At 41.8% G+C, this 12,588-nt stretch overlaps 1 protein-coding gene across 1 annotated transcript in view; it reads right to left on the bottom strand.

Annotated features, from left to right (window-relative positions):
- LOC107623647 (zinc finger protein 830-like) overlaps positions 9,930-12,588 on the bottom strand; it is a 13,265-nt gene continuing 10,606 nt past the window's right edge. The window contains exons 5-9 of the mRNA XM_016325991.2: positions 12,265-12,472; positions 11,301-11,544; positions 10,646-10,721; positions 10,370-10,416; positions 9,930-10,274 (exon numbers count right to left, since the gene is read on the bottom strand). Coding sequence (XP_016181477.1) covers positions 10,088-10,274; positions 10,370-10,416; positions 10,646-10,721; positions 11,301-11,544; positions 12,265-12,472 — 762 coding nt within the window. The 3' untranslated portion in view covers positions 9,930-10,087. The remainder of the gene's footprint in view (positions 10,275-10,369; positions 10,417-10,645; positions 10,722-11,300; positions 11,545-12,264; positions 12,473-12,588) is intronic.

The following is a 12,588-nucleotide window of genomic DNA, read 5'->3' as shown; positions in this document are numbered from 1 at the left end:
ATTGAAGATAGAATTTTAAAGATAAGATAGATGAATAATAAAATAATATTTTATAATCACGAGCAAAAAAATTTAGAGAATTGTAACATATAACGCATTGCACAATTCAATCGATTGCCAATCTATTGAATTGTGAAAATTTATATTGCTTTGAAGACTTAAATCGATTGGGTAATATGACCAATCGATTGATAATAAAACATCCACATGTCTTGCAAAATTCAATCGATTGTGTATCAATTCCAATCGATTAAAATTTGAAAAACATGAATTTCAATCGATTGATTTGTGCATCTAATATAACATATTTTGTTATGAGACTATTTAATAATCCAAATGTTTTAGGACCATCGAATCCATTGCCGACTAAAACATTTATGTGGGACCAAAAGGGAGCATTTTTTTGTGGATAAAACAAAGAAGGTACAATTTTGTTAGCTTTTTCTCTCAAAAATATTATTTAAAAAATATTATTTTCAGTCTTAAAATGTTAAAATTCATTAAAATTTTTTAAATTTGCAGAATTTTTTCGTCCCACTAAAAAAGTTATCATCTAATAAATTATATGTGCTGTTGCAGTAATGATATCTGTGATTCTGCGAGCTAGTAGACACTGAGGTAGTCATAATGGGGTTAGTCAATGGGCTTAGAGAAGGTCCCTTCTCACAGTACATATCTAAAAGACACCCCATCTCCTTAAGTGATGTACAGGAAAGAGCCGAAAAGTACATCAACATGGAGAAAAATGCTAAGCTGAGAGACCTAAGTTGCCGACCTGGGCACCCCCCCTCAACAAAAGAAAGGGAGAGGGAAACCAAGAAGAAGGAAGAACTCGGTCTCGATAGACCAAGGAAATATCACTCTTATACTCCTCTAAAAGTCTCTATAGTGGATGTATACAGAGAGATTTGTAATACTGAAAGGCTGCCACCTCCCAGACCCATTAAAAATAAAAAAGGTGGGAGCCGCAGTGACTACTGTGAGTACCATAAAATATATGGTCACTCCACAAACGACTGCCACGACCTTAAAAATGTGATAGAAAAGCTGGCTAGAGAAGGTCGGCTTGACAGATATCTCATAGAAAGGTCGGACAGTCATGGGAAGAGAAAGCGAGATGATATAGATAGAAGAGACCCACCACCGCAGACTCCGGAGAGACATATCCATATGATCTCAGGGGGGTTCGCGGGAGGGGGACTCACCAAATTCTCTCGCAAAAGGCATCTTAAGAGAGTCTACCAGGTCGGAGGAGAGTCATCCGACCTCCCTACCATTTCATTCACGAAAGAAGATGGGCAAGGAATAATCCCTGGACACGACGATCCAGTGGTAATAACTATGATCCTAGCAAATTCCCATCTCCATAGAACCCTAGTAGACCAAGGAAGCTCAGCGGACATTCTTTTCAAACCCGCTTTCGACAAACTAGGGTTGGATGAAAAAGAGTTAAGAGCCTACCCCGACACCTTTTAAGGATTAAGTGACACGCCAATAAAGTCACTGGGATTTTTGCCCCTCCACACCACTTTTGGAAAAGGAGAAAAATCAAAAACTCTGAGTATAGACTTCATAGTCATCGATGTAGGGTCAGCATATAATGCTTTAATCGGCAGAGCTACCCTTAATCGACTCGGAGCAGTGGTATCCACTCCCCACCTTTGTATGAAATTCCCGACCTCAGCGGGAATAGCAACGGTAAGGGAGGACCAGAAATTGGCAAGAAAATGCTACAATGAAAGCCTAAACCTGAGAGGAAAGGGCCGAGAAGTCCACACAATAGAACTCGGAGGTGCAAGGGCTAGAGAAGAGCTACGACCACAGCCAGGAGAAAAAACTGAGGAGATACAGATTGGCGAAGAGGAAGGGAAAGATGCTCACATAGGAGCCAACCTAGGGGAAACCCTAAAACAAGGGTTGACTAAGCTCCTAAGAGATAACTCCGATCTCTTCGCCTGGAAGGCCTCCGACATGCCAGGGATAGACCCCGAGCTCATATCCCACAAGCTTTCGGTCTACTCGGGGTCCCGACCTGTACAACAAAGAAGACGCAAGCTCGGCCCGGAACGAGCCCTAGTAGTAGAAGAGCAAGTACAGGCACTCCTAGAAGCCGGCTTCATCAGAGAAGTCAAGTACCCAACATGGCTAGCCAATGTAGTGCTAGTCAAAAAACAAAATGGCAAATGGAGAATGTGTGTCGACTATACCGACTTAAATAAGGCCTGTCCCAAGGACCCTTATCCACTGCCAAGTATTGACACCCTAGTAGACTCCAGCTCGGGGTATCAATACTTGTCGTTCATGGACGCTTACTCGGGGTATAACCAAATCCCGATGTATGAGCCAGACCAGGAGAAGACGTCATTCATCACGCCCAGAGCTAATTTCTGCTACGTGGTCATGCCATTTGGATTGAAAAATGCAGGGGCCACATACCAGAGGTTGATGAATAAGGTGTTCGCCTCTCACCTTGGAAGCCTAATGGAAGTGTACATCGACGACATGTTGGTGAAAACCGAAAAAGAAGTTGACCTCTTGTCAGATCTATCACGAGTCTTCGACACTATAAGGTTATACGGGATGAGACTAAATCCCGCAAAGTGTGCCTTCGCGGTAGAGGCAGGAAAATTTCTAGGGTTTATGCTGACACAAAGAGGGATCGAAGCAAATCCCGATAAGTGTAGAGCTATCCTGGAGATGAAAAGCCCGACTTGTTTAAGAGAGGTCCAACAACTGAATGGCCGACTTGCAGCCCTCTCCAGATTTTTGGCAGGATCAGCACTAAAATTCCTTCCACTGTTCTCCTTATTGAGAAAGGGATGTCAGTTCGAATGGACCCCTGAATGCGAAGAAGCGTTCCAGGAGTTCAAAAGATTCTTGAGCCAACCTCCTATTCTGACCCGACCTATAGCTGGAGAAGACCTCGTCCTATACTTATCTGTAGCAGACAAGGCCGTCTCATCGGCCCTAATAAGAGAAGACGAGGTCGGTCAGTACCCAGTATATTTCATCAGTAAAGTTCTACAAGGCCCTGAGCTAAGGTACCACAAACTAGAGAAGTTTGCCTACTCCTTAGTAGTAGTCTCACGAAGACTACGGCCTTACTTTCAAGTTCACACAATAAGAGTCCGCACGAACCAACCCATGAAGCAAATCCTCCAAAAGATGGATGTTGCAGGGAGAATGGTTCAATGGGCAATAGAGCTCACCGAGTTCGACTTGAAGCATGAAACTCGGACGGCGATTAAATCCAGTGCCTCACCGACTTCATTGCAGAATACGCAGGAGACCAAGAGAAAAAACCAACTACATGGGAACTCTATGTAGATGGATCCTCAAACAAAACAGGAAGCGGTGCAGGCATAATACTGGTGGATGAAAGAGGAACCCAGATAGAGGTTTCCCTCAAATTTGAATTCCCAGCTTCAAATAATCAGGCAGAGTATGAAGCCTTGATTGCTGGATTGAAACTGGCGGAAGAAGTCGGTGCTACAAAGGTAATGATATACAGCGACTCACAGGTGGTGACCTCCCAGATAAGTGGAGAGTATCAGGCAAAAGACCCAAAAATATGAAGAGGTACTTGAAAAAAACTCTGGAACACCTTGGGCGCTTTGCAGAAACCGAGGTCAAACACATAATTCGGGATCTCAATTGCAGAGTAGACGCCCTATCCAAGTTAGCAAGTACCAAGCTAGGAGGGAATAAAAGAAGCCTGATCAAGGAAACTCTCCAGGAACCCTCCGTAGTAAAAGAAAAAGACAAACAAGAGGTCCTTGAGGTAGTCGGATTGAGCCTCGGATGGATGAACCCCTTGGTCGAATACATGAAATTCGACATCCTCCCGAAGGAGGAAAAAGAGGCTAAGAAAATCCGGAAGGAAGCACAACACTACACCTTGGTGAAAAATATTCTATACAGGAGGGGAATATCAACACCATTATTAAAGTGCGTACCGACCTCAAAGACCACCGAGGTGTTAGAGGAAGTCCATAGTGGGATCTACGGAAATCATCTCGGAGCAAGGTCATTAGCCAGGAAAGTGATCCGAGCTGGATTCTACTGGCCGACCTTGCAGAAAGATGCAACCGAATTTGTGAAAAAATGTCAACCATGCCAGATGCATGCAAATTTCCACGTGGCTCCCCCGGAGGAGCTCATCAGCATCACTTCTCCATGGCCCTTTGCGAAATGTGGAATGGACTTATTAGGTCCTTTTCCCCAGGCGCCAGGACAGGTCAAATACCTGATCGTGGGAATAGATTACTTCACAAACTGGATATAAGAAGAACCATTGGCCACCATCACCGCACAGAGAAGTCGGAGGTTCCTATACAAAAATATCATCACAAGATATGGGATACCTTATTCCATTACTACAGATAATGGAACCCAGTTCACCGACTCTACCTTTAGAAGCCTAGTAGCCAGTATGAAAATCAAACCCCAGTTCCCCTCGGTGGAACCCCCGCAAGCCAATGGGCAAGCCGAGGCAGCCAACAAAATCATACTGGCAGGGCTGAAGAAAAGATTACAAGATGCAAAGGGAGCCTGGGCCGAAGAGCTCCCACAAGTGCTATGGGCTTACAGGACAACCCCCCAGTCCGCCACTGGAGAAACGCCCTCCCGACTAGTCTATGGCGTAGAAGCCATGATACCAATAGAAGTCAACGAACAAAGCCCAAGAGTAATTCTCCACGACGAGGTCGGAAACGTACAGGGGCACAAAGAGGAGCTCGACTTGCTCCCCGAAGTCCGAGAGAAAGCCCAGATAAGAGAAGCAGCGTTGAAGCAAAGAATGACTACAAGGTACAACAAAAAAGTCATTCGAAGAGCATTCGCCCCGAACGACTTGGTCTTGATCAGAAACGACATTGGAGTCAACAAATCAGGGGAAGGAAAACTCGCTGCAAATTGGAAGGGACCATACAAGGTCAATGAAGTCTTAGGAAAAGGTTATTATAAAGTAACCGACCTGAACGGAACCGAGTTACCGAGGTCGTGGCATGCTTGTAATATGAAAAGGTACTACAGTTAAAAGCGAACTCTACTCCCTGATGTACTCTTTTCCCAACTTCATGATTTTTTCCCAAAAATCAAAGGATTTTTTCTGGAGAAGGGTTTTTAACGAGGCATCATAGTAGAGGCTAAGGGAAATAGGTTGTCAAATACCCTTAGTAGCAATAAGGTACCTCCCCGATTAATAAAGATCTTTTTCATCTTGCAAATATCTCTTATAAATTCCTTCTTTGTTTTCTCTTTCGACGAAACGCGCCGACTTAAGCTCGACAAAACGTGAAAATCCCATGAACCGACCTAGATGGTCGTCAGGATAAAATGACGAGGTACAAGTCGGTGTAAAGAGGTTATAAAAGTTGATCGTAATAAACTCGGAAATTATCTGACTTACAAGTCGGAAAAGCTGAGAAATAAAGAAACGCATCGCAAAAATAACCTAAGTCATTAAAACTCAATAAAACAAAATTGAGTACGAGGAATAAACAAAAGAGATCGAAAAACCCTTAAAACAAAAAGGTGCAGGAAGACAGACAAGCCAAAGAAAAGGTTTTTTTAGAAAAGATCAAGGAGAGTTCGAGAAATCACTATCAAAAAAGCATGCACACATAAGGTAACTTAAATCCTTATCCAAAAAAGGACATTTATTTTTAACTTAAACCCTTATTAAAAAAGGGTATTTTAAATATGTTGTTTACGGCCTTATAAGGCCAGAAGTAAATTGTTCAAACAGCACCAAACACAAATAAAAGTTTAAAAAAGGGGGGACCCACAGGCCGGGCCCCCATATAGCCAACAAAATTATTTTTTTGAAAAAGGAATAGACGGATCACTACCACCAGAATCAGGAAGAGCACCACCAGGACCAGGGAGAGAGGCATCCATTGGAGATGAAGAGGAAGTCGGAGGAACTGTTGAAGAACTCGGAGCGTCCTTTGAGTGAGGAGGGGACTCAATGATCCTCTGCCCCTGAGTCTTCAATTCTGACTCGGAAACAATCAGGGGAGCAGGAGGATCAACTATGGCACCGTCAATGACGACTTTGTCAGGATCCAAAGGAGAAAGGTCCAAGTCAGGAGCAATGACTCCAACTTGTTCCCTAAAGATCCTCCAAGCCTCCTCGGAAGCCTCAGCAATAGAGTCCTCCAACTCAGTATATGCCTTCCGAGAATTCAGCAAATCATTCTTCACAGACACAAGGTCTTCAAATAAACTTTGGTAGCTGTCCTGCGCTGTCTTCCTCAAACCCACCTCCATGTTGCATTGGGCCTGCAACTTCCTCTCCCTCTCCCGAAGGCCATCTCTCTCCTCCCTCAGCTTGGTGACCTCCTCCTTCAACCCCCTCTCATGCTCTTGATATACAAGAAGCCTTCCTTCCAGCTCCTCAACCTTCAAGGTTGAATCCAAAGAGCTGAGAGGAGCCTTCTCAAAAATATCTAAGAGTTTACTGCAAACACCCGCCGCCCTGAGACTCTCCTCAACCAAAGAGGTAAGGTGATTCCGAACAGATACATCATCCATCCTCATATGAGCATGGGGGTAGATGTACTTTCGGACGAATGCAAGGGCATCCGCCTTAACATCACCCTCAAAGGAAGAGCCAGACTCTAAAGTCTTGCACTTCCTCCTCTCAGGCTCAGGAGAAGGTCGGCCGGAAGGAGGCGGCTGAGAGAAAGCTGAAGAAGAAATCACGATAGGCTGGGAGGGAGTCCCAACGTTCCGAGGAGGAGGGGGAGGAGGAGCAGAGATAACTGCCTTGGAGCCACTAGTCCTGGCTCGAGACCTCGCTTTGGCCTCCTGGACTCTCTGGTAAGATTCCTGAGCATTCTGCTTCGCCATCTCTACAAAAGCAAGAAGTAATTAAAAGTTAAACAAGTCGGTACAAGAAATCACAAGTCGGAAGCAAATTAGAAAAAGCTACCTAGCTGTGCCTGGACAAAGGTCGGGGACCCCTGGAGAAACTTTTTAGTGTCCAAATATGGGGCCCTCCCCCACACTTCTCGGAGGAACCCCACAATGGCTGTTTCTACCTCGTCCAGGTCGTCCAGACCATATTTCTCGCAGGGAGAGGCCTCCAGCCAGTATAGAGGAAAGCGAGGAGAAGAACTCTCGTCCAAGAAAAAGGGGTGGTGACCCTCTACAGCTTGAACTTTGAAAAAATAATTTTTAAAGTCATGGAAGGATTCGTCAAAAAGGGTGAAAACTCTCCGACCTTGTATGGCTCGAAAAGACACCCACTGTTGCTTGTTATTTAGCCCACTAAAGGGCTTGGTCATATGGAAGAGATAGAAAAAAATCTTCAGAGAAGTCGGGAACTCCAAAGCCTGGCTAATAAATTGATAAATTTTCAAAAAACCCCAAGAGTTGGGATGAAGCTGAGTAGGGGCAACTCGGCAGTGACGCAACACAGACATCTCAAAATTTGAAAAAGGAAGGAAAACACCCAAACGGGTGATCATGCACTCATACATAAAGAAAAAATGAGGGGCCGCCTCATTGGCCCTCCCAAAACAAACCCGGTCTTCTGGACCCGGGACTACCAATTCATACTTCGGCTCATCTTTCTCAAAAGTACAAATTCTGTGGTGAGTACGAAGATGGGTGATAAACTCAGTATCGACCGAAGGCTCCTCCCCTAGGACCGTGACATCAACCCACTGAGAAAGAACATCTACGGAAGCCATTTCTTTTCTTAAAAAGGTGACAAAAAACCTACAAGGGAAAAAGAAAAGGAAAATCAAAAAACACGGTCTCTAAAGGGGGGGGGGGAATACGGAACTAAAGACTACAAACCAACCTATCTACAAAATAAAGGCATGCAAATAGAAAGCATGATTACAGAAGGAGAAAATGCTAACCTTTATCTGAAAATGAGGTTGGAGGAAGTAGAAGCCTTCGAAACACAAAAGTGCAGCACGAACAAATGAAGAAGAAATTTGAAAAATCGCAGAAACGAAACAACGAAAAAGAGGGAAAGTATTTATAAACATGTTAGGGACACAATGGTAAAAGCGAGGCAGTCATTAATGAGAATGCACCGTTACCAAGACCATCAATCCCTACGCATATCCCTAACGGACGCGACGTTTGATTAGACGTAACTGTCAGAACCAAAAGGTCACGAAAAGTCACGTTGGTTTCGGACCATCACGTCGGTCCTCCAACAAGTCGGATACAACCCCGATGAGAATACTCGAACCAAAATCTTAAAAAATTGGGCTCGAGTAGGGGCACTGTTCATACCCTGTCTTCAGAAAAGAAACAAGGCAATAAGAGGAAAAAGTATTTATAAACACGTTAGAGGCATAAAAGTAAATTAGCGCAATCATTTAAGGAACGCGTCGTTACCAATATAACTGCTCCCCACGTGTAAATACGAAATCCCTAACGGACACGACGCTTGATTAGACGTAACTGTCAGAACCAAAAGGTCACGAAAAGTCACGTTGGTTTCAGAACATCACGTCGGTCCTCCAACAAGTCGGATACAACCCCGATGAGAATACTCGAACCAAAATCTTAAAAAATTGGGCTCGAGTAGGGGCACTGTTCATACCCTGGCCCAATGATAAGGCCCATCTCTAAATAAAAGGCCCAATCCTAAAGGATGCGCCCCGCATCTCACCTTCCATCCTCCCCGGAAGTCGGTTCCTACCCCGACTTACTCTAAAGAAGTCGGAGATGAGAGTTAACTGGCAGATAAACACTCGTTTGAATGAGTAACTGCCCCTAGAATCTCTCTAACCACTTCTAGGAGCCATATCTTAACCTCCCTAAGATAAAGGGACGATTAACACCCTAAAAAAGTGGCACTACTTCAACGGTGGTTATTGGTTCACCACTATAAGTACACTGACATCCCTCAGGTATCTCTAAGTTCCAATACATCCTAAACCTGCTTAACCCCTTGCTGACTTAGGCATCGGAGTGTCTTTGCAGGTACCACCCCCCATTCGTTCATACTCACAAGTCGGACGGAGGCCCCCAAGGTGCAGACCCTCTCAAAGGCTTCCTTCCTCAGACGATTGGGCTAACCTAGCAAGTCCAGCCCACCATCTCCGATTATCCATCATAATACATCCCTTTTAAATTAGCCATGTTTACCACTATTATTATTATACACAAATACATAATGATTGATTTTTGATGTCTGCAACTTTGTGTTCTCCATATATATAGTTGTTTGTTGCTTTTACTTTGTTTTTTTTCATTAAATATTTACTGAGTATTTTTTGTTGAACATTTATTTGTAATTATAAATGCTTAAGAAATAAAATTCAGAAGTTTATTACGATTATTGTATTAAGCCACTAGTTAATTAAGAGAATTATCACTTTTTTAACGTCAAACAATATACACAAATTGCTTCATGCCAAATATAATTTGAGAATGGAGTAAATAGGTATTATTTTTAATCCGAATGCAGCATATTAAGAAGCATATGGTTTTCCCAATTAAGCTAGATCTCAGCTGCACACTCATCTTTTTTTTTTTTTTTTAGGTCAAGAGCTGCACACTCATCTTAATCTTCAATTAAATGTATCAGTATGTGGGTCTGTGTTTTCTTAGGCCCGAAAAGAACGAACACACCTGGCTGGACCCGATTACAGAAAAATGGGCTTCAATAGGCTTCCAAGTAGAAGACCAAAAGCCCAAAAGTAAATGATGAGCGACATAGACTCTAATATTGATCCAAGTCCAGAGAAAAAAAAAAGACTCTAATGTTGATCCATGACAACAAGAAAAGAGAATCTAATATTGATTTAACTTTTATTTTTCACTTATCTTTTTAGGGACCTCCTCTAGGAATGAGAACATCCCAGGTAATAATAATTCGCATCAAAACCGATGAATATATCTAACTCTCAGTCCCATGCAGCACCAAATCAAATATTACGAAAAGAAACAGCATGTGAGTAAACAAATTTAAGGAAACCGAAATGGCTCATCTTAAAACAAGTGGATGTTGACTGTTGAGTAAATTGTTCTACATACAAACTGTGGTGTTAATGTACATACTACATAGTATATAGAATTAAACAAATATCAAGTGTTAGTTATCAATTAGCATTCACAAGTGTTGTGCTCTCCAGTCCACAGCAAAATTCTCACCACTTTCATCATCACTGGATGACTCTTCTTCATGCCTTGACTCCTCCTTGGTTTCACCCTCACAAGTTTTACCTCGCTTTGCCGACTTTGCTGCTTTCAGCTCCAGTCTCTTTTTCTTCAACATTTCCACTCTCTCCCTGAAGATCCTGTTGAGGAGTGGTTAAGTAGTTTGAGTATAGGTAGAAGAACAAAACAAACCAAAGAAGTCAAAGACTTTTAAGTATAATGCAGATAAACATACTTTTGTTCAACGGATTCAGCTTCTTCTATCATTTCAGCAGCATCAATCTGGAGAAAAACAAACATTAGATCATATCTCATGTTTGTAGTGCATACATATGATATCTTAAAGGTTGTTACGTCATACGGCTTAATACAAAACCCTTAATCGTCCATAATATCATAGGATCTACCAAATAAAAAATTTAAGGATTTTTTGTCTATTAACAATAAAAGGTATGTTCCTAGCCATATATAGGGTGTGTGTATATAGCAAAAAGAAAATCACAATCCTCACCTCTTCTTCTTCCAATCGGTCATCCACCTCCTTCAAGTCCTCTTGAATCAGCTTCTCAAACTCCTTGTACTCATCCCTAATAGAGAATTTAATCCAAACAGGGGGGAAAAAATAAAAATATAAAATATCAATCATTATACGTCTGATCCACTTAACCAAATTTGAAAATCTTCAACGCAATTTAAAACAACATAAGTTTTCACAGAACTAATAATTAACATGGAGGTTCTTAGTTATGTACAAACAATCTAAGTACCATGCAATAACATGGACTGACTCAGCCATTATAACTTTATTGATCTGATTATAAAGACTAATAAGAAATCAAGAGAAGTAATTAACAGACACGGCTATAACAACAGTATTAGATGTGATTATGCAAAGAACAAACGAGGTCAATCTACAATCAATCATCTAATGCTATGAGTTATTCTTGTTTCTGTTCCCTTTTTGGAGTATTTGAAAATTGAAGTGTGATTGACAAAATCCGATAAAAACTAATGTGGATTCTTCTTACTCTATTTGGGCACGTATTATCCCACAACATTCCAAATATTTGTCCTATCTTTTGACTTCCATGCAACAAAACTCCCGACTATAAAATGAAGCAGTAGTAAATGTGCAAACCAACATGACGTGGGAAGTGAGAACCTACTTGACATCTGGCTTCACAGGCTTAATGCCACGTGCCCGCAAATCCGCTTCCTTATTGTCAAAAAAGCCTTCAGGCAGAGATCCTTTTGTTTGGTTGTCCTCTGGATCAGAAGTTTTGGCTGAGGTCTGCCTAGTCTCTGTTGTTGCTTGACTAAACTTTGACGGCGCAGCATCATGACCACGAAAATGATCTCTTTCCTCCAACTTTGACACCTGACTTTGAGCAGAAACTCCCACATTTCTTCCTGAATCAGATGATTTCATTTTTGGAAGACAAGATATCCATGAAACAAAGACTAACATTAGTTTGCAACAAAGGTGTGGTAGTAACATATCTAAATATATGATAAAGAACCACAGACATATTCAGTATAAGTTAATGAAGAATAACATCTGTTCATTGTTCATTGAGTATTAGTTGCTGAGCTAAAGCACAATCTTCAAAAATTAGAGCGCATGCCCTAGCCAAATATAGCAAGTAGTAGCGTGGATTGAACATGACATAAAAAATTATATGTCTGCCTTTTATCAAAACCACTAATTAGTGGTAATCCAAAAGTTGGTTCAAGGATATAGAGCAGCGATTCCATCAGTAAACAAAAGTGAAACAATGTAAAAACCAATGAGGGACCAATATTAAACAAGCACCACATATAGCATGCACGTTAGGACAAGCTTTAGTGGCTACATAAGTTATGACATATTACTATTATTAACTCTAGCAACCACCTTAGTCCAAATAAGGGATTAGACCTTATAGAGAGATTTATACTTACAAAGGGGATTTGTAATGACGAAAGGTAGTTCTCATTTCTCTTTAAGCAAAGCATTATAAATTCCCAATGAATATCCTCAGGTTAAATGTCAATAAACAACATATGTGCAAGTCTCTACGTTTTGAAAGTGCAACCTAATTAATTATAGTATATACACATACAATGTTACTTTTCTAAACCAATACTTACTGGTTTTCCTTGCACTGTCATCAAAAAAATTTGGTGGAAGCACAGACGATGACTGGGCTTTAGATACTTCTTGTGAAGGTTCAGGCTTTTTGGATAGTGGTTCGGAAGGTTGTTCAGGTTTGGCTTTGGGAAATCTGTTACCAGCAGCAGACTTTGCATTGTTTTGCTGAGTTAACCCAACTGCATTAGCTTTAAGATTATCAATCGCCTGCAGGTATTAACCACACTGTCAAAACCGTTGCACTAAGCACATGTCTGGAAGCAGGGGAGGCTGCAAAACAAGCAGAAAGGGAACCAAAACCATACTAACACCCCCCCCCCTCC

The sequence above is a fragment of the Arachis ipaensis genome, chromosome B10 (assembly GCF_000816755.2).
Source record: "Arachis ipaensis cultivar K30076 chromosome B10, Araip1.1, whole genome shotgun sequence".
NCBI lineage: Eukaryota > Viridiplantae > Streptophyta > Magnoliopsida > Fabales > Fabaceae > Arachis > Arachis ipaensis.
This window is presented reverse-complemented; position numbering and strand designations above follow the sequence as displayed.